General features: G+C 40.9%; 1 protein-coding gene across 1 annotated transcript; it reads left to right on the top strand.

Moving 5' to 3' along the window:
- The first annotated feature begins 671 nt into the window (after positions 1-671).
- Positions 672-20,434, top strand: LOC144817786 (uncharacterized). Its single transcript, XM_078674601.1, has 2 exons — positions 672-790; positions 17,552-20,434. Exons 1-2 carry the CDS (start codon positions 706-708, stop codon positions 19,654-19,656), a joined length of 2,190 nt encoding a protein of 729 aa, XP_078530727.1. The 5' UTR covers positions 672-705; the 3' UTR covers positions 19,657-20,434.
- Positions 20,435-20,526: the final 92 nt, after the last annotated feature.

Below are 20,526 nucleotides of genomic sequence, written 5' to 3'. Positions count from 1 at the left end.
AGCCATTGAATAAAAAGAAAGAAAATGAGAGTAACAATAATACCAAACAATGCTAAGCATTAGACAGGTGTGAAGCTACTGCAAGATCTTGCTAAGCTGACAATAGGCATTTTTCAACCCGAGAGATTGTCCTGTCTGGTCTACTCAATCTATAGTAGTTATTTATCAGGCAGCCTACAGGTTCATAGGTGTTTTTCTTTTTTGGAATAGTGTGTCTTATGCTTGTAGACATCTCATTTTTAATTATGACCCCAGGGTAATCTTCCACAAATGCCTTTCTCTGTCAACATGGTGCCAGCAAATAGCTGAACCTTAAGACATGCCCACACATCTTACTGCTACATGGGCTATGCCTTGTATATCACACATCTAGTGTCAAGTTGCTAACTTATGTGGACAGCATTACACAACCCTGTCTTGTTATAAAAGTTTACACTGCATCTCTTTAACTCTTCACTTTCACATATGGTCCAGTGCAGACCAAGGCAGTGGAGGTAAGTGGTTATTGTAAATCTGTATATCACCTTTATATGAAGGCTTTCACAGCTTTTCACGTTTTAGACATGCTCCTGGTCTTGATTGTTGTAGCTTCAGATATCCAGGGTCTTAAGTTGTCTGTATTTACTACACATGTGATAAAATTATATTTCTCTGCCATCCTCCGCAGGAAGAAAACTTGGACAGCAGATCATCAGACCCGGCACCATGGGGCCCCGAATACTAATATACTCTATGGTCATTGTGCTGTCCATCCTTGAAAGTTCCTATGCTGGCCCAGTTGACATTGTCTGTAAGTTATCGGACGCAGGACTCTACCTTTTATTGTGATTAACTGTAATTTCCTGCAGTGACAGTGGTGATCATGACTCTATTGGACATCTTCTCCTCCCACAGCAAAAAGGCAGAGGCCACCTCAGCTTTACAAACCGTACTATAAACAAGGGATCATAGGTTGGGTGGTTGAGTAATTCTTTTGAAGTCTTCTAAATTTTGTGAAATCAATGCCAAACTCCACATATGCTAAAGCTCTCTACGTTAAGGATGTCTCCATACTATAGTGCAACCAATTGTGCAATGGATTTGTTTTCTTAAAAAGGCTAGCACATAGTGCCTGTTAGTGCACTATGTGACAATTTAGTCACAGCCAAGTGAACATCATGGGCATCAGCGGTGTGAGCAGAAGGTCAGGACCACCAGTAGGTTGGTCCCACCTCTAACTCAAAGATGACTCCCTGTGCCAGCTGCCAGTGTGATGGTTTACAGGCCATGGGGCCCAGGGTTGCATCTCTTGGGTAACCTGTTTCTAAAGAAGGGCTGTGCAACCATCTCCACCTCTATCCACTTTATGTCCTTTCTACATTGGTGTTTGGGTACAACTCTGTCTTCACATTATGGTCCTCTTCTTGATTGGGATGAATATAACCTTTACCCCAGCTTGCAAGAGATAAAATCTTCAATATATTGCGTGGGGTGAGTTGTCTTAACTATAAGGTCATATGGTAAAGCTACTTTTCGCTATATCCTCAAATAATGTGGGCGTGTTTGCTCCCAACAATGAACATTAATGCTGCACTATGTGCTCTCTGCTCTACTTGGTCAAAATATTTAATAATCTCTGGTTACCAGTTTGTGAGGAGGTGTACTCTTAATGCCAACCACCCCACAGGGTAAAAGGCACCCACCCATGGTCTTCCAAGTTGAACTTCTAGAAGGATCACTGCAGCATTCACTCCCTTATTACTCTGCCATCATGCCCAACTGTTCTCTGCCAATTTAGTATGGAAAACACATCTGTTTGTGAGAAACACTTGCACTGCATGGCTTGAAACCTCCAGCAGGTATCTGTCAATAGAAGCATTTCATCTCTCACAGGGAAATATCCCTTCCATTGGCTTTCTGTGTGTCTCTCATCAGTCACAGCCTATAGGGTACTTACTTAAGCAATTGGGGTGCATCACAGAAATAAAGTATATACCTCCTAGCAGGTTGATTCCCTGAAGAGTTTATGTTTGGTAATTCAAAGCTAACGTAGCAGTAGCCATTCTGAAATGACTACCTAGCAAAGGCCCTTCAAGAACTTATATTGTGTCAGATAATATGATGCAGGTGTGATTGAAAGGTGATGCCACTGGCTCAAGTATTGAATTGTACGTATCTCCCCTCTGCACCAATTCTGTAAATGATGTTCAAGGGCTTTTCAAAATATGTCCACCAGCTTGTGAATTGTCATACACTTCATGTTTGTTAGATTGCTGTCGGAGCCTCAAAGGTGTTCCCTTAATAGAACCAGGAAAAATGAAAGCTGTAAGCACATACCGGTTTCTCATTTGAGACCTTCATTCTGCCTGCGTCCCGAGCAAGCTCTCTGAACACTTGCCTCAAATTTTATGACTAACAACTTGGTTTCTCTTGGGTTTATACTCTGAAAGCTGTAGCGAAGGACGTATTCCACAGTCCCTGTGGGAAGCAAGGAAATTGGCCCATTCGAGCTCTGCTCAGGTAGTAGTATAAAATAACACAGAGGAATAGGCCCCTATAGAATCTGAACCCTGGTGCACTGCACCTGCTAGACCAATGTTACTTACCCCTTTTTAGGAGAATCATGATTTGTAACAAGTGGTGCCCATGTTTAGGATTGAGTAGTCTTTTCTTAAAGCACTTCTGGCCAACTATTGTGTTTTATGTATCCAGGGATAGGTAAGTAAACTGCCTGCTCACTGCAGCATTGTCAATGGAACATTGGAGTATCCTCACTGCAGTACATTCTTGCTGGTTATTTCTGTTGAACCTCGTTTTTTAGGGACCTTGAGTACTTTTTCCTAGCCGCTAAGGCAAAGTGAATTTGCTTGACTACTTGCAAGTGTGAAACCCCATTTCTAGGCAATTCCTTTCCCCTGCAGTAGGTAGCCTTGTCTTATGAGCTCAACTAGAAGCATTTGCGAAGTTGGAACCCTGCTGTCCCCAATACAAAAACAATGGTCAGAGATCCCCTCTTGCTAAAGTGACAGAGGTAATTAATGTAGGAAAATTGCTTGACAGGAGACTCTCTGCCAATTAGATACAATTGCTGAGCTAATGATCAGTCCCAGGGCAAGATTGTTTGTCTTGTTATGCCCATTCACAAATATATTGGGCCGATAAGAAGGAGTGTAAAAAAAAAGTATGCAGGACACTTACAAGGCTAAGGGCCATGTATATCTATACTTCATGCAACGTAACACAGCAAACCTATATGAAAGGGAGAAGGAAGAAATGTGTTGTATTTAACATTATATGGCAAATTCCTACCCCCTGCCTGCAATGGTGCACAACAGCTGCCTAGCCCCAATGCAGGCATCCTTTCACCATGGTGTAAGGGTGCATGCATTAATTGAAGGCAGGAGTGTTTATTTTGCAGGAAGGAGCACCTTCCTGCAAAAAACATCCTCAGAGGCATTTTTCTTTCTAAGTGTGCTGCACAGTGCAAAACAATGAAATTTAGAAAACAACAAGGTAAAATAAAGATGTTTCTCCTTGTTGCGCCACTGGTGAAGAAGTGTACATTTCTGATGTATTCTTAGGTCTATCGAGAGATTGTGCATTCCAAATAGTGAGTTATAACTCATCAATTTTCACACTCACTCTGTCCTCTCTAGAAGCAAGAGTGTGGGTTAGCATCACAGTCATGGGTCAGCACATACATGTGCTTGCTGTCTGTTTTAATTGGGAAAAGGAGAAGGGGAGGCTCTTCCAGGACTTTGCAGTGAGGTAGGAGAAGGAGATACCCCCACTGTCACTTCAGCAGATGTGGGGGATGTAAGAGGGAGAGGGAGGCAGAGCAAGTTGTCTGGCAGGTTGGTGGACATTCCCACGGTAGTTCAAGTATGCTGGTTCATGTTTGTGAAGTGCTTTGCAGGTGTGGATCAGCATCTTGAAATGACATATCTTGTAAATGGTGATCCAGTGGAGCTTGTTGTGTTGTTGGGTTTTTTGGGTCCTTTTGGGATGGTCAAGGATGAATCTCATAACTGAGTTATGTATGGTCTGCAGTCTCTTCACAATGGGTTGGTGATTCCTACATAGAATGTGTTGCCGTAGTCCAACAGTTCGTCTGGTGCTGACTGGGAGCCATTTGAAGATATTAAGGAGCATGAATACATTAGATTAAATATAATAGATTAAAGAATATAGAGAGTGGCTGGGTATGGTGGAGTAGTGCTTTAGTCTATCACAAAGAGGAGCTCAGAGGGAAAAGAAAGAACAGGGTTGCCCTCCACTCAAAAATCATCAACAACCACAAAACCCTGCCTTATGGGCGTAAGTTATGTCAGTATGCCTTACAACAGATCAGTCTCATGTCAATGATTACTGTTGCGCTCCCCTATCCACTATCATTTTTTCAGGGGTATCTTACTGCAATATGTCCGATATTTTAAAGAATTTTTTTTTAAAAAGGGAATATATTGGCCAATGTCTCTTGACAATCACATAGAACAACACAGTATGTCTGCACCCTTAATCTGCACAGTGCATCCACCAAATGAAATTGGAATTTTGCACAAAAAAAAAAATCTGCAAAAAATTTGTGGAGAAAAGAATGACACCTCACGGGAACACCACCCTCGGGGTAACTGGCAAGTACTCACCAGACTGGGTCCCTTTTCTCATCACTGGTCATCATTCAGTTAAAAAAACGAAACAAGAATGTGTCCAAACAAAAAAACAACCAAGAAGTGAAACGTGCGCATTAGCAGTAACTATAGCTCTGCTTGTGACAGAAAAATGTGATTAAATCAACAGGCACACCTCTTTGCAACTTTATTCCTAATTATCAGGCGTGATCTGTAGAATAAAAAAGGCTGGTAGCTACCATCGCATACCATTACCTATTGCCAACATGTTTCTCTGCCTTAAAACGTTCGGCAAATTCGTCAGGGCTACATACCTTGTCACCGCACCACTGTTAGACACTTTGTTCTATGTCGACTGTCAAGTAGAGGAAAGCACAATAATAAAAACATTAAAAGCCCAGTATGCCACCTTTCAAAGCCTTATGTAAGTTGCCAAATTCATGATATTTACCCTCTCGCAGCCCTCTTCACTCATACCGGCTTCAGAGGGAGGTGAGCATAACATAATACTCCTAAAATGAGTTTTTCTTAATGCAATCTTGGCCCAAACGATTGTGATCATCAATCTGGAAGACACATGAAAAACAAAACAACACACAGACACAAATATCAGCAATACTCGTTCTTTGATTATTTGAGTATAGACACATATTTGCCCATTTGCTGCGCTCATGAAGACCAAAACTCTGCATGATCTCACAAAATCGGTAATGTGGCTCATTCCTATATTAATGCTTTTTGCAGGCCAATGGTGATCGTGAGGCACCGGAGAGCCACTTCAGGTAATGGAGTAGCTAGGTATCTGTGCGCTAATTGTGACTCTGTTTCGCCCGAGTCCGTTTTCTCAGAGACACAATAGTAGTATGAAATGTACACCCTATTTTCTTAAAATGCCTCTATATCGTGTGGCCACTCCTATATCCCTATGAACAAGTGAAACACATATATCTCCAACATTCATCGTAATCATCTATACCACGTAAAATCGTCATCTCCTTTGTACCATACATTAAATAGAAAAATGTGATCGGTGCTATTATGCTACATAGATCGATTGCATTTCCATGTTTTGCAATTGCCCTCCGCTGGCGTAACAAAGTTGCTGGAAGGGTGCACCAGTGCCTAGTTTGCCTCAAACTGCCATCGGATAGAGAATAAGCATATGCACCTCAAAGCCCGGGTACCCTACTCCTCAACGTAGGGTTCCACGCGGAGCACGTCGTCTCCTTCTGTACCGAGAGCACGCCCCTCCCTTCAAAAATAAAGCTTCCTGGACGCATAGACTCTAGGTGACGGTAGTCGCATGACCAGCGTCAGGGTCGTTGGCCTCCATCTTGGAATGGTGTTTTAATCACGTTTTTCAACAAAAAAAGGGCTAAAGATCAAAACTCAATTTGTTTCAACAATGCAGTATCCTCATAAAAACACCCTTACCATATATAAGATGTTGTCAATACATCATCATGCCCAGATGGAAGCGTCAAAATCCAAATGTTAAATCAATTAGTGTATAATTACTGTATGCTCAATAAGTGCTGAAACACGTGGTCATTTTGCCTCTGCGGTATGTTAAATGACAGCAGGCACCTGCCATTCAGCAGGACAGTCCACCGGAGCCCCGGCAGACACCAAAGAGCAGAGGGCTAATTTATAGAAGCCTACAGCTTAATCCTGTTCCACTCTATAATCTCATTAAGCCCAAATGGGTCACTCATTGGTGATTAGGGGAGCACCTGGCTCCTTGCTTCGACCTTTTTTGCTACTAAATCTATCCTGGCACATCACCAAAACATTTACTTTCAGCAGCTTGTCTGCTAAACTGTTACAAAGTGATTCCTATTAGGATACTTCTTCAAACTGTGTGTATTATCCTTTGCGTTGATAAGAAAATGTAAAGGGTATGATGGCTAAGAAATCTCTAATAATAATAATCGTAATACCATTAATAATAAGATGCTAATAGTTTCACTTGGCTCTCTCTCCTTGGTCATCTCCAAACTTTCTGGCTTCATCAATCCCTATTTTCTGGATTTCGTATTTGCTGGCACTAACCAGTACTAAATTCTGCTATCTGCTCAAAACACTTAATTTGCCTACTTTTAAGTCTCGAGTATATGTTAATACTTGTACCCAGGGCCTGAAAATTAAATGCTACTAGTAGGCCTGCAGAACACATTGTGCCATCCACTGAATTATGACTTCAAAACAGGTCTAAGAACTGCCGCTAAAAACCTTCCTTTTTAATATATATAAGTCCCCCTAAAGTAGGCCCTGAATAGCACACAGGATAGGATCCATTATATGTAAAAGATGGAACTTGTAATTTCAAGTTTTACACATCATGGTAGTAAAAACTCTTCAATTTGCTGTTTAACTACTGCACGCCTACCTCTGCCTTGGGATAACAGTGGGTTATCTTATTACCTTTAACACGTGATAACTTTGGCTAAGGAACAAGTACAAATATCATGTTTGGTCTCAGCTCAAATGTCATTTTAAATCCTCTGTTCCTGGCCCCAGTTACATTTCAAAAGCCAGCCTCTAAAACACTCACAAAGTAACCTAACACCAGTCTTTTGTCACTCCAGACATCGTGTAGTCTTGGCAGGGAAAAGGAGGAACTTTCCAGAATCAGTTGGAATAAGCAGGACATCATTCCCCTCTTAAAAGTAAGCACCAAATATATATACATATTGAACTCACAGAACAAAAGGTCAGATCATTCCTGGGACTGTGAAGGACCCCTAGAAAGACTGCCTTGTAGTTCACAGGACGATCCTGCTGCTTGAGGCCCATTTTGTGTCTAAGAGGACTGACCTGCTGCTACCAGAATAAGTCCCCTAATACCTTGCCTTGAACCTGCAGAGGTCTGCCCTTTTGCTTGATGGCCTAACTTAGTTCTTGATCCTTGGATTGCAAGGGTGACTGCAAGGGATCGTTGGCTTCCCTCTGATTCTAAGCTACAGGGATCCAAAAGCTCCAACCACTTACACACTGTACCTGGTTTCAACTTGAAGTAAGTCCTACCCTCCAAGTGGTGCCCGCCCAGTCCTGGACCCTTTGAAGAGGTGCTAAAGGTACCAAAAAACAAAACTTGTGAATGTTTTTTGCTAAAAAGTGACCGGAGTAAAGACAGCAGACTGAGTTCTACCTTTTTGCAGAACCACCTGATGTTCATTATTAATCTGCCTGACTTTATGATAGCTCCCTCCATGTTCTTGTCCATGGCAACAAATCCTGTCAAGCAGCTCTTCCAGATGCCCTGTCCCACTGATTTTACCTTCTCTGACATTTTTCTCCAAAATGTCTTTTCTTTTCATTTCAAAGTTAAGCTGAGGCCGGGTCCAATCCTTCTCTTATATCTACATACTCTCCATTGAGGTCGGCCTTAAATTTTGACTTTGCACTACCAGATGCCCAAGGTTGGTGCTTTGATCTTTTAGGCACTAAGCTTCACTAAAACTTTAAACATTCATAACTCCAGGTCTATTGACCGGATTTAATTAATTTAAGAGTCATTTTATTTATAAGTCTAATATATTATTCTCTATGGCTTGTAAATTTGTGTGTTATTTTTCTAGAGTAAGATTTTCACTCTATTACTGTCTCAGTGCTGCATAAATACTTTACACATTGCCTGTAACTTTTACCTAACTGATTTTGTGCCAAGCGACCAGAGGGTTTAGCACATGATGATTTAGTAACACTTGTGTTTCACCCTAACAAGGATTATGGGCATTGCGGATCACTGAAAGAATATCGACTACCACAATATCGAGTACCCAAAATATCGAGGAGAAAATATCTACTACAAAAATATCGAGTTTGTATGTACAAACAGGTAAGTACAAAAATATCGACTACAAAATATCGTTTACAAAAATATCGTTGTAAAAAATATCGACTTTACTAAAAACAATGTTTAATTACATTAATATAAAAATTTAATTACTAAAATATAATTAACAATACTTAAAATAACTTTTAATAATTAAATATTTAATGAAAGTAAAAAAAAAATATTTTTTTAATCATATTTCTTAAAACATATATATATAGTAACAAAATTTAATTAAATAATAGGCAATATTGTATATGTACCCCAAAAACCCAAAACTGACCCTGAACCCTAAAAATACCCCTTTACCCAAAAACTAAAAACTGACCCTGAACCCTAAAAATACCCCTTTACCCAAAAACTAAAAACTGACCCTGAACCTTAAAAATACCCCTTTACCCAAAAACTAAAAACTGACCCTGAACCCTAAAAATACCCCTTTACCCAAAAACTGAAAACTGACCCTGAACGCTAAAAATACCCCTTTACCCAAAAACTGAAAACTGACCCTGAACCCTAAAAATACCCCTTTACCCAAAAACTGAAAACTGACCCTGAACCCTAAAAATACCCCTTTACCCAAAAACTAAAAATTGACCCTGAACCCTAAAAATACCCCTTTACCCAAAAACTGAAAACTGACCCTGAACCCTAAAAATACCCCTTTACCCAAAAACTGAAAACTGACCCTGAACCCTAAAAATACCCCTTTACCCAAAAACTGAAAACTGACCCTGAACCCTAAAAATACCCCTTTCATTTAACATAATTACCAATTAATCAATTAAATAAAATTAATTACCAATTACATTTTAATTAATTAACAAATATTTTTAATTAACAATTAATTAAATATTACTACCAATTATTAAATTAACATATTTAATTAATTATAATTAAATTACTTCCCACCCTATTCCCCTATAAACCCACAACCCGCTAGAGAAAATACATTATTTTAATTGACATAATTAGCAATTAATCAATGAAATAAAATTAATTACCAATTAAATTTTAAATAATTAACATATATTATTTAATTACCAATTAATTAATTATTACTACCAATTAATACATTTACATATTTAATTAATTATAATTAAATTACTTCCCACCCTATTCCCCTATAAACCCACAACCCGCTACAGAATTAAATTACACAATAATTAAAAAAAAAATTAAAAATAATTATAAAATAAATTGACACTTTTCACACATATTATAACATAAACACACTATAAATAATTAAATATTATTTAAAAAACTATATTTTTTACTATCTAGATTATATACTTGGATATTTTCACTGTCTATATTATTTACAGTCGATATTACTTCACTTACCTTAAAAACGATATTTTGGCTGTCGATATTCTGTCTAGTCGATATTTTCTCCAAACGATATTTAAAACTCGATATTCTGTCCAGACGATATTTTGGAGTCGATATTATGTCTGTGCACCGGGCATTGCTTAAGAACAGCTTACAGTCCCCTCAACCAATATCCTACATTTTCCCCCATCTTGGATGCAAATATTGTATCATATTGTGATTCAAGAATATGAGCACAGTAAACCACTGATACTTCCTAACACAAGTAATCATGTTTGTCAGTGATGTTTGAATTTGGCAACAGTACCCTGCATAGTGTATGATGATAGCACAAAATTGTGTGTGGACCTTAAAAGATTTTTTTTAAAAGGCATAATACATTCTGATAACCATTTAAGAATAACTAAGGTAATTTGCACGTGGTAAATTACCAATACAATATCAAAATCTGATGGACATACAAATGCCAATATTTATATTAAAATTCAAAGGGGGGTCACGATTACCAAAAAAGATCCCTGGAGGCTTACCATAACACAGAAAAAATAACCCTGAAATCCAGAGGTGGATCCTCTTTCTAGGAGAGGAGATCCTCGGCGTTTACACGCCAGTGACCCGCGGTGTAGAATGCAGATCGCCCGGAGTGAATGGGCGACTGGAATTGTTCGTTGTTACAGTTCTTTGTACCTGGGATTTATTTCCTCATTGATAGTTACATGTGAGAGTGAACCTCACAGACGTACTACGTAATTGATAAGAATTGCTAGTTTGCTTAATAAAAGTGTGAAGGGTGCCACCAGATTGGATCTACTGCTGTTTTTTTTACCCTGTCCTGTGGAGGCCAGATTTGTTGGAAGGCCGACAAGAGACCGCGTCGGCACTTTCCATAAAGAGGAGTCTCATTTCAACTAGAAATTAAAGTGAAATTATATCTTTTTGACACAGTTTTTATATTTAGGTTTCATATTGTTTGCTTTGAACGAATTGTGTCTGCCTACCTCGGAGTGTATTTCCTAGAAGTAATAGGAGCACACTTAACATTCGCTTCAATAATTTTTGCAAGGGCGAAGATGGATTTATTTGTGATTATGTACTGTTTGTATCAATTGTGTGTATTATGCCCCTTGGTGTTGTATATAGCTGTGTACATATGTATGTATATTTGTGTATAATGTAAATTTAAAACTGACTGAAACTATTGAAGAATGTTTCTATGTGATTATGATAATTACAATGCATAATCACGCTCTCCATTATTTGTGATGGTATGCTCATTGATGAAGTAGTAGATTAGTGGACTAGTGCCATCAGTATAGGAGAATTAGTAGTCCCCTATTAGTTAATTCTTCAGATATCTATTCCTCCTTTGCCGTTTTTCTTAGTTTGCTTGCTCTAGTTTGGATTAAAGCTGAACAGCACAATGCAGTTTATGAATTGAATAGGTGAAGAAGCAAACATAGAATCTTTGGGTAAAAGCATTGGAATGGCAGCAGAACAACTGCTAGCTGTTGTCTAAAAGTCAAGAATTGCTAGAGCGGCCGCCTTTAAAGGAGGGAACCGGCAAATCTCTTAATCTGCCATTGCATAAAAATAAATGTGTCCATCTGCATTGTAACAGGTGCTCACACCTTCCGTAATTTCATGGCTGATCATGAAAATCTTATGTAATGCAAGGTTGCATCCTAAGAGGCAGCACACTTTTAAGGTGAACGCAGAAAAAGTGCCTATAACATCAACTTTTTCCTATCTGGGTGTCCTACTGGATGATATACCTGGACTGGGGTGCTCTAGTTCGGAGAAGAAGGGGGGAGGTGACAAGGACTAACGCAGCGATTTTCAACTTTGCTGCAAAAATGGGCAAGCGCCCAATTGCGGCCAAGCTGAAAATGTATCAGGCAAAGAGCGTAGCGATTGCCAGCTATGGTAGTGAGTTGCAGGAATATGCAGCATTGGAGGGAATTCAGGTGGCAGAAAATAATTTCTTAAAACAGTTGATGGGGGTACCTAAAGGAACATCTAACCTAATAGTTCATGAAGAGATTGGGCTAACATTCATTTGTGATATATTGGCTATGGGCCCATTGCTTTTTTGGCTCAACAGCTGGCTAAATAAAAATCTTGGCCTTACTCATGAGTTATTGAAAGAAATTTTGAGCCTGGACCACATGATTAACATTCCGTGGTTAAAATATTTAAAGGGCTGTTTTGGAGAGCTGGGGCATCCGGACCTTTTTTTAAGATCTGATCTTATTGCAAGAGTAGATGTGGCCTTCGTGAAACAATCTTTTATTATGCTTAAAATATTAAATGGAGATGGGATAGAACTGTCAAAAACTAGCGTCCGTAAATTCGTGATGCTTAAAACTACCCCAGACATGGAGCCATATCTTCTGTGGCCTTTGTCGGGCCACAAGCGTTTTTTATTGATCAGGTTTCGAATAGATTATTTCCATCTTTTACTCGCTGTCCCGAAGGGGTGCCATACAGGTCAAGTGTTAGCACTCTCTGGCTGCGACGGAGTGTCTCCACAGGACCTACTGCACTTCGTGTTTTTTTGTAGCTTCTATGAAGCCCCCCGGAGGTTCTTTTTATAATCACTGTTAAAAAAGCCATATTTTACTCAGATCAGCCCAGCCCTTTACTTTTTACAATTACTAAAGCCAGAATGTATCCCATTTGGGGTTGAATTTTTTAAATGCTCTCTAAGGTATAGAAACTGTTTGGAATTCTAAAATGTAAATGTACAGGAATTTATATAGCGCAAATCACCAAGCGGTTTCTAAGCGCTTGCTTAGGGAACCCGTCCTGGTATTCCCCTGTGAGATAACCCCGGCAGGGTATCCGCAAGGTGAAAGCCAGGCATCCCGCCGCGAGGGGCCGTTGTGGAGATTAAGCAAGCTATTGCCCAGAGTCGCAGAGTGTGAACCCGTGAATCGAGTAGGCACCGGAGCGAGAATTGTCGAGTCCATGGACATTTTTAGGACTCAAGACCCCGCCGAGCCGGGAATTGAACCCTGGTCCCGGGCTGACCTCTGCTTTCAGGTCTGCCTCCTCTAACCAGTGAGCCACACTTCTCCACAAAGTTGTCTCCCGTATTTTATCTGTATTTTTATCAACATCTTATTCTGACTAAGGTGTATTCATATCCACTCATATTGTTTTTTAACATGACTATTTGTGCAGTATGTTTTGATATGTATATATATGTCCTGTATATTTTAATGAAGATGTGCAACTTTTTATGGTTTTCTATTATGTAAGCCGAATAAAGTATTTTGAAATGAAAGGTGCTCACACAAAGTGCTCAGATACCATTGGGTCGGGTTTGTGCTTTATAAAATTATCAAAAATGAAACCACTACAACATATCCAAGTAAGAAAAGAAAAGCATTTATAAACTCAGCAACATTGAGGTTTTGCAATTATAAGCAGCTTCTCTGGAAAAAATCTGACAAACGTAGCCACAGCAGATAGGAATCTTTATGACCCTCACAAGCCACCTACCTCTTGCCACCAGAGTTTGTCTGCTGTATTTGAACCACCTGCTAATGTTTTACCCTGTTGAATTTGTCTCAACAATATCAGGATTGGTCTATTAAAATGAAACCTGTGCTCTACAATTTAAATATATTAAAAGTCACAAGGGTCAAATAATTAAACTGACTTAAACTATTTACTTACTTTTCTGGCAGTGCTAGGAGCACAAGGACAGCTCTAGGACTACTTGACCTGGGCACCTTTGCAGTTTTCTGTGCATGATTGAGGAACACATTAGCATTTTCCTATTTGCTTATGTGCATTGTCAACTTCTTTATGCAATGGCATAGTGTTCTTTATGCCATTTTCCTTTGTGGAATAATTTACCTGATACCCTATAACATATTGGGGTGTTTCTCTAGCCTTCCCATCCCGGAAAATATTCTCACCCAGAGAGAGAGAATGGGCCATATGTACAAAATGTCCTTTTTGCATTTCCTAAATAGTGAATCACAAGAAATCGAAAATTTAGGAAAAACTAAATGAAATGTAGAAAAATAGAGATTCCTAATAACGATTCCAGCTCTGTAGCTATTGACTCCTAGTCTGTTGGAATCACTATTAGGAAATCACTATTTAGAAAATGCTGAACCATTTGTCACAATGGGACCATAGGTACAAATAGTTTTGCATTTCCAAATGTGAAATTTCCGAACAGGAAATCGTAAATTAGGGAATGCAAAACCATGAGTGCCTATGGGCCTAGCGCCCACCTTGATGCATCCCCTCAAAAAATGGTGCACATATAAAGCATACAAATGTGCGTGCTACATGGCACTTTAACCAAAGCATTTTGAGAGCATGGGCCTCATTTATGAGGCCTTGGGTCAGTTTTGCTCTTCCGATGCGTCACTTTTTGAGACGCATCTGCGGCGTAAAACATGCCTCCTGTTGCGCACTATTTACAAAGTGACGCATCTAAGCAGTTGCGTCACTTTGTAAACCCCTGCGCTACATTATACCTGCGTCAGGTATAATGTATGCAGAGGGGGCGTTCCCCCGCAAAAAGCCTCGTAATAGTGACGCAGTAAATCTATGAGATTTCACTGCGTCACTTTTAGGACGCTATTGCGTCAAAATCTTGCACCTGCCTCACAGCAGGCGTAAGACTGAGGCAAGCCCTTTCACATGGGGCTTTCCCCATGTGAATAGTGACATTGCTGGAGTTGCGTCACTTTTGTGACACATTCCAGCAATGCGTGACTTTTGCGCTTACAGATACGTCAGAAATACTGATGTATCTGTAACTCCTTGCGCCATGATGCGTCATACTGTAAATATGACGCATCATTGGTCTCGCAAGGAGGGCGCAATGAAAAATGACGCATCGCTGTGTTCACGCAGCGATGCGTCACTTTTCTTAAATGAGGCACCATATTTTTAAATTGCTCATGGTAATAGCATTTCCTAAATGCTCATTTTGCATTTAGGAAATGCTTTGCACATGTGCTTAGGACATCACAAATATTTGTTATTTAGGGAATGGCAAGATGCAGTTTCTACTGCGCAGAAATCACATTTTGCCATTCCCTATCTGCCTTTGTACAATTTGAAAAAGCAATTTAGCATTTCTTAAAAGACCGAAATTGTGATTTGGTTTGTTAGGAAATTCTAAATCCTTTCGTGCATGTGTCCGAAAATCTCCACCAGGATCAGGACGGAAATGGGTCGGAGGGGAGCTGGCATAGGCCACATTCTTAGATTTGTGTGTTCTTAAAAATATGTGGACATTAATACAATTTTAAGACTGACCAAGCCTTGAACCTCCCACTGCCCTCAACTTGTGTGGAATATTCTTCTGGAAGACATTTAGCTGCCATAGTGTAACTTCATGTGGGATTAGTAGGATTTGTGCAACAATGTCACAGTTTGTGGTTTTAGTGACCTGTAAATCCTGACACTGCACTTCTAAATCTTTTTTTTAACCCCTTCCACGCTGATGACGAGCTGGGCTCGTCATGAGGTAGCCTCCTCGCACGCTCATGACGAGCCCAGCTCGTCACGTAAAGTGCGCTTTTTAAAATCTCAGCGTACAGGCGGAATTCCGCCCGCGCGCATGCGGTTAAAAATGGTTTTGGAAATTGGGATCAGTGTGTCTACTCTGCCTATGCATGTTTAATATTTGTTCTATGTCTAAGTCTAGTATGCCTGTATGGACTTGTATTATTTGTCTATGTCTATAATATATCTGTTTACTCTTAGCATGGCGATGTCTATTAGTACATTTAACAGTTTTTCACAGCGATGACTTCAAAGTTAACAATCTTCTAATTTCTAATTTAAAACATTTCTAATTTAAAACATTTCTAAAGCGCAGCGTACACCTTGCTGTTTCTTGGCGCTAGTAAATAGGATTGGCAACTGAGGGACAAGACAGGAGTGGTAGGAACAAAAAACTAAGCGGGGAAAGCCTGATTGAAGAGGAAGGTTTTTAAATCTTTCCGAAAGGAGAGATACTGGGTAGCAGAGCGGAGATGGTCAGGGAGGGAGTTCCAGAATGTTGGGGCCAAGGTGGAGAAGTTGGCCCCACCCCACTTTTTACGTTTGAAGCGGGGGGTCTGAAGAAGAGATTTAGAGGAGGACCGGAGCTCTCTTGTGGGAACATAGGGTTTTATTAAAGAAGAAATAAAAACGGGGGCAGTGCCCTGACGGGCCTGGAAGACCATGCAGCCCGTCTTAAAAAGGGAACGTTCTTTTACGGGAAGCCAGTGAAGCTCCCTGAGAAGGGGGGTAGAATGGTGATAGCGTGGGAGGCCATACACCAACCGGGCCGCCTGGTTCTGGATCGACTGGAGTCTTCGCAAGCTGTATGCTGGGATGCCATGATAGAGAGCATTGGCATAGTCCAGCCTAGATATCCCCAGGGCGGCCATGATAATCTTGAGTGCCTGAGTGGAAAAGAAGCGGGAAACAGAGCGGATGGTGCGGAGAGTGAGAAAACAGGAGGAGACCACGGAGCTAATTTGTGAATGGAGAGTGAGCTGATGATTCATTTTAACACCCAGTGTTTTGACCGTGGTTGAGGGGGAAGGTGCAGGCCCAAGAGAGGGGGACAAAAAGAGAGAATTCCAGGGGCTGGATGAACCACCAGTGAGGACCAGTTCGGTTTTGTCCGGGTTCAGCTTAAGGTGGTTGTGGTTCATCCAGTCCCTGATGAATGTCATAGTGGACTGAAAATTAGAGACCGAAAGGGGAGAGGAGGACAGATCGAAGATGAGCTGGAGATCATCCGCGTAGTTGTACACGGTGACCTCCAGCTGCTGGAGCGCGAAAATAAGAGGAGAGATATAGAGATTGAAAAGTAAGGGGGAAAGAGAGGAACCCTGGGGAACACCACAAGTGACTGGGAGGGGGGTGGTAGAGAAATTGCCTAGTCGCACTGCCTGGGTGCGGTCCCTCAGAAAGGAGGAGAGCCAAACCAAGGCTGATCCCCCGATTCCGGCCGCCCTGACACGGGACAGAAAGATGGTGTGGTCCACCGTGTCAAAGGCGGCGGATAGATCAAGGAGGACCAGTGCCTGGTATTTGTTATCATCCATACCCTTTCTGAGGTTGTCTAGGACTGAGACCACAACCGATTCGGTTGAGTGCCTGGGACGGAAACCGGCCTAGCAGCAGTATCTCACCTTCACTGATAAAATCACATAGGCCTGGGTACACATCATTTTTCCAGTTGTCCTATATTTTAGTAATTACATACACAATTATGTAATGTGGTATCAAAGAGGGAGCTGCTACTGGACAGGGTGTGGCCTTGTGTCACCTGGAAGAGATTGCACACTCCGTCATCTCCAATACTACATGTAAAGCCAATGGATCACTCTCGAAAGTTATGTTATATTAAAGAGATATGTTTATTGCTCAATCCCCTATAGTTTCGTGTTACTACGTAGTTTACAGAAAGGGTTAGATTTGTTCCCAAATTAGGATCTTTTGAAATGTATGTATGTATGTATGTATTTGCATACTTGTATAGCGCTGTTCTGTCACCCAGAGGGTATCCTGGCGCTTTGGGAAGCTGGGCCTTGCTCTTGCTGTCCTAATCTGATGTCTGGTTTTGTGAGAGAGATTAGCAGAGCAGCATGAGCTAAAGATTACATATGTGGGGGTTACATGTCAGAATGAATGTGTTAACCCCTCGAACTGGACATATATTCCTCCAGATGATTGTTGTAATCACTGTTATTCTCTTAACACAATTAATGTCACTTTTTTCTGAATCTGTTCTCTCCAGGGCGTAAGAGGGAAGTTGACTGTAAATCATCAGCTGCTAATCTCAAGGATGCAGTGAAGAGTGTCACCAAAGCCCAGGACGTGAGGATGAATGCCGAGCTGATGATGAAGCCGTACGCTAACTGGGAAGAGTTCCTGATGCCAGCCCCCATGTCCATCGCGGTCCTAGCAGAGCTGGCTTGCATTTCATCAGCCAGTGGGGACTTCTCTATCAACCTGAATCCACCAGCAAGTGGTTTCAAGCACATGCAATACCCAGAGTCCTTTGCCGCCACCCTAATGCAGGTCTGCAATAAAGCCTGGAATTCCTTCAACACAGCAAATAAAAATATGGATCAGATCAGGCTTCTCTCAGGGAACATGCCAAGTTACATTAAAGACGTAGTGAAGATTCTGTTCCAGCCCACTGCCTCTGTTAATGCCCTGCTCCCTCATCACCTAAGCTCTATTCTCAGTTCATCCAGGGAATGCACATCCTTGGCTCAGTCTGTGGAGGCAAGCTTTACTAACACCATTCACTTAGTCCAGGAGGTGCTTGAAGCTTGTCTGAACTCCAAGAGGGGCTACGAGAAGAAGTTGACCGATGTGAAGATCGCCCTGGAGCAGCTCACCATAAGAGAAGCCTCCGCAAACAGCTCTACAAAAATGGCAGAAGAGTACAGGAAGATGACTGAGACACAACTACAGGATGCTGCAGATGCCTACAAGAATGCTCTGAAGAAGGTGCCCTCTGTGTGGGAAACCATGGCTGCTAATTTTGTGGGTGGCGTTCTTGACACACTGTCTTTCACTGCAACTAAAGTTGTAAGCATGGCGATTATGACAGACATTCCTACCCCTGGGTCTATAGGTACTGTTAGTGCTTCTGGTAATGTTAATGCTGCTGGCGCGAGTGATGTGAGGTCCACTCAGGCGACTGTCAATGTCTGCACCAAGTCCAATCAGATGATAGCTATCACTGACGGCCTTCGAAAAGTCATAGATAGTAATGGGCAAACCATTAACATGGCAATGGTTTATAATGAGAATGATAAAACAGTGACAACAAACTATCCAAAACAGCTGATAATGTCATTGTTACAGAATATAGCGACAGAAACTGAGTGTAAAGCACAAACAATAATGGAGGCTGTTTTACAATCTGCTCTTGATTTTTGTGAAGATTTGGAAAGAGTTGCATTATCTAAGAATACAGACGAGAGTTACCTGAAATCACTTGTTCCAAAGTTAAACACAATCATTAGCAAGTCAATAAAAGTTGATTCATACTGTAAGACAGCGATTAATGCTCAGCCTTTGCAGACAAACCCACCGAATGCAGCCAGCACTCAAGGCCCTGTCAGCATAGGCACTTACTCTGCACAAATGGCACAGACACGAGTAGAACAAGCCACAATTCAATTAAAAAGAACTCAGGAAATGTACAAGGAATCCTTTGAGAAGGTTCAAAAAGAAAATGAGAAACTAACAAAGATCCTGGTTGAAATGAGGAGCTACAAACTGGAGAAGATTGATTTTGATGTAGCCAAGAATATGCTTGTTAAAGGCCTGGAATCTCTGGGGAAGGTAAAGGAGCAGTGGGAGAAAATGGTCCGCTTCTTTCAGATGATATCCAACCTCATCCAATCCTGCTTAGATAAAAATGTCAGTGAGTTAGTGCAGTCTGCCAAATCAGTGCAGAACATTCCCAACTATTCCACTGATGCCTTTGTGAAGGACCTGATGTACAACCGAGCATTTGCATCCAGCAGTGTTGCCCAGTTAGTCAACATGATCTCGTCTACCTACTGCGAGGTGTCCCAACGCTACTTGATGGACCGTGTGAGCGCTTTAGGAAGACTGATCACCATGTCTCCCTCAAACCCACAGTTCAAGCTTGAGCGTGAGAAGCTACAAAGTGGTTGTGAAGAGGCTCAAAAGTCAATCCGAGACCTGGTGATTGCAAAAAAAGAAGAGTTTGACATGAGTATTGAGGCAAGAGTTAATGAAATCAATTGCCAGCTGGGTGAAGCCATCCCATCCCTGTCAGCAGCAGAAAAGAAGCACATCAGTCAGGATGTAAATGCAGGGGCAAATGCTGTGACAGTTGATGTAGCCTTTTTCTAGACATATCTTCATAAGCCTGAGAGGGCCAGCATATTCTGTTTAACTCAAGTTTACCTCCTTAAGCTTTGCGTAGACAATACTCAATTGCAGTCAGTGGGTGAAAGATGTTTCCATTCCAATGGGTGTGGGTGATGGGGACTTTACATATAATATATCACATGTTTTTCTCTAGATTAATGTTGTCCATGGGTGTGAAATGTTGCCTCATATGCCATTCTTTAGAAATGTATTTAGAGTCAGATATCAAGCAATGCTAGCTCACTTATGTACACTACAACGCCAGAAACCTTTGTGCATAAACTCAAAGTCATGTGAAAAATCTCTGCCTTGAAATCAAAGCACTGTTAAATATCTTGTTCCATGAACTACTCGGTGTGCCAAATATGTCTACTCTAGAATTAAACTGCTGCAAGATCCACCTGTGCTTGAACCTGTAGATAAACTCTGATATTACGGCGTTTGAACTCAAAGTACTTCTGAAGCACATGATTTAAAACCCCCTGCTTGAGAACATGTCCCTGCATAGTAGATGGTTTCCAGATCAAGCCCTCTGCAGATCGTTTCTGTTAAGTAGGAGTTACACGTTGTATTTTGGTTATGAGCTGAACAGGACATAGACTTCCCATATGCTGTCCATGGACAAGAATGTTATTATTGTTCAGGAGTTAGCTAAAACATGTACACCAAAGTCTTTGTTTTTTATACTAAATCACGCATGTGCTTTTGTTTCTCACTATTGTAATCTGTAAAACAATAAAGTTCCCTGCATATGACTTTATATTGTTTTCAGTTTTATTTCTTTGGTAGGTAGGTTTTCTTATTTGCACATTTGTAGTCACATAATTAATCAGTTTATTCAATGAGCACTTG

The sequence above is a fragment of the Lissotriton helveticus genome, chromosome 2_1, assembly GCF_964261635.1.
Source record: "Lissotriton helveticus chromosome 2_1, aLisHel1.1, whole genome shotgun sequence".
NCBI classification, from domain to species: Eukaryota; Metazoa; Chordata; class Amphibia; order Caudata; family Salamandridae; genus Lissotriton; species Lissotriton helveticus.
The sequence above is the reverse complement of the archived record's forward strand: the minus strand, read 5'-3'. Positions and strand labels throughout refer to the sequence as shown.

What these genes read in the sequence shown, in the direction of transcription:
- LOC144817786 (XM_078674601.1), top strand. Translation starts at nt 706, where the DNA reads ATGGGGCCCCGAATACTAATATACTCTATGGTCATTGTGCTGTCCATC. An exon ending in TGGCCCAGTTGACATTGTCT is followed by an intron (nt 791 to 17,551) that starts GTAAGTTATCGG and finishes TGTTCTCTCCAG; the next exon opens with GGCGTAAGAGGGAAGTTGAC.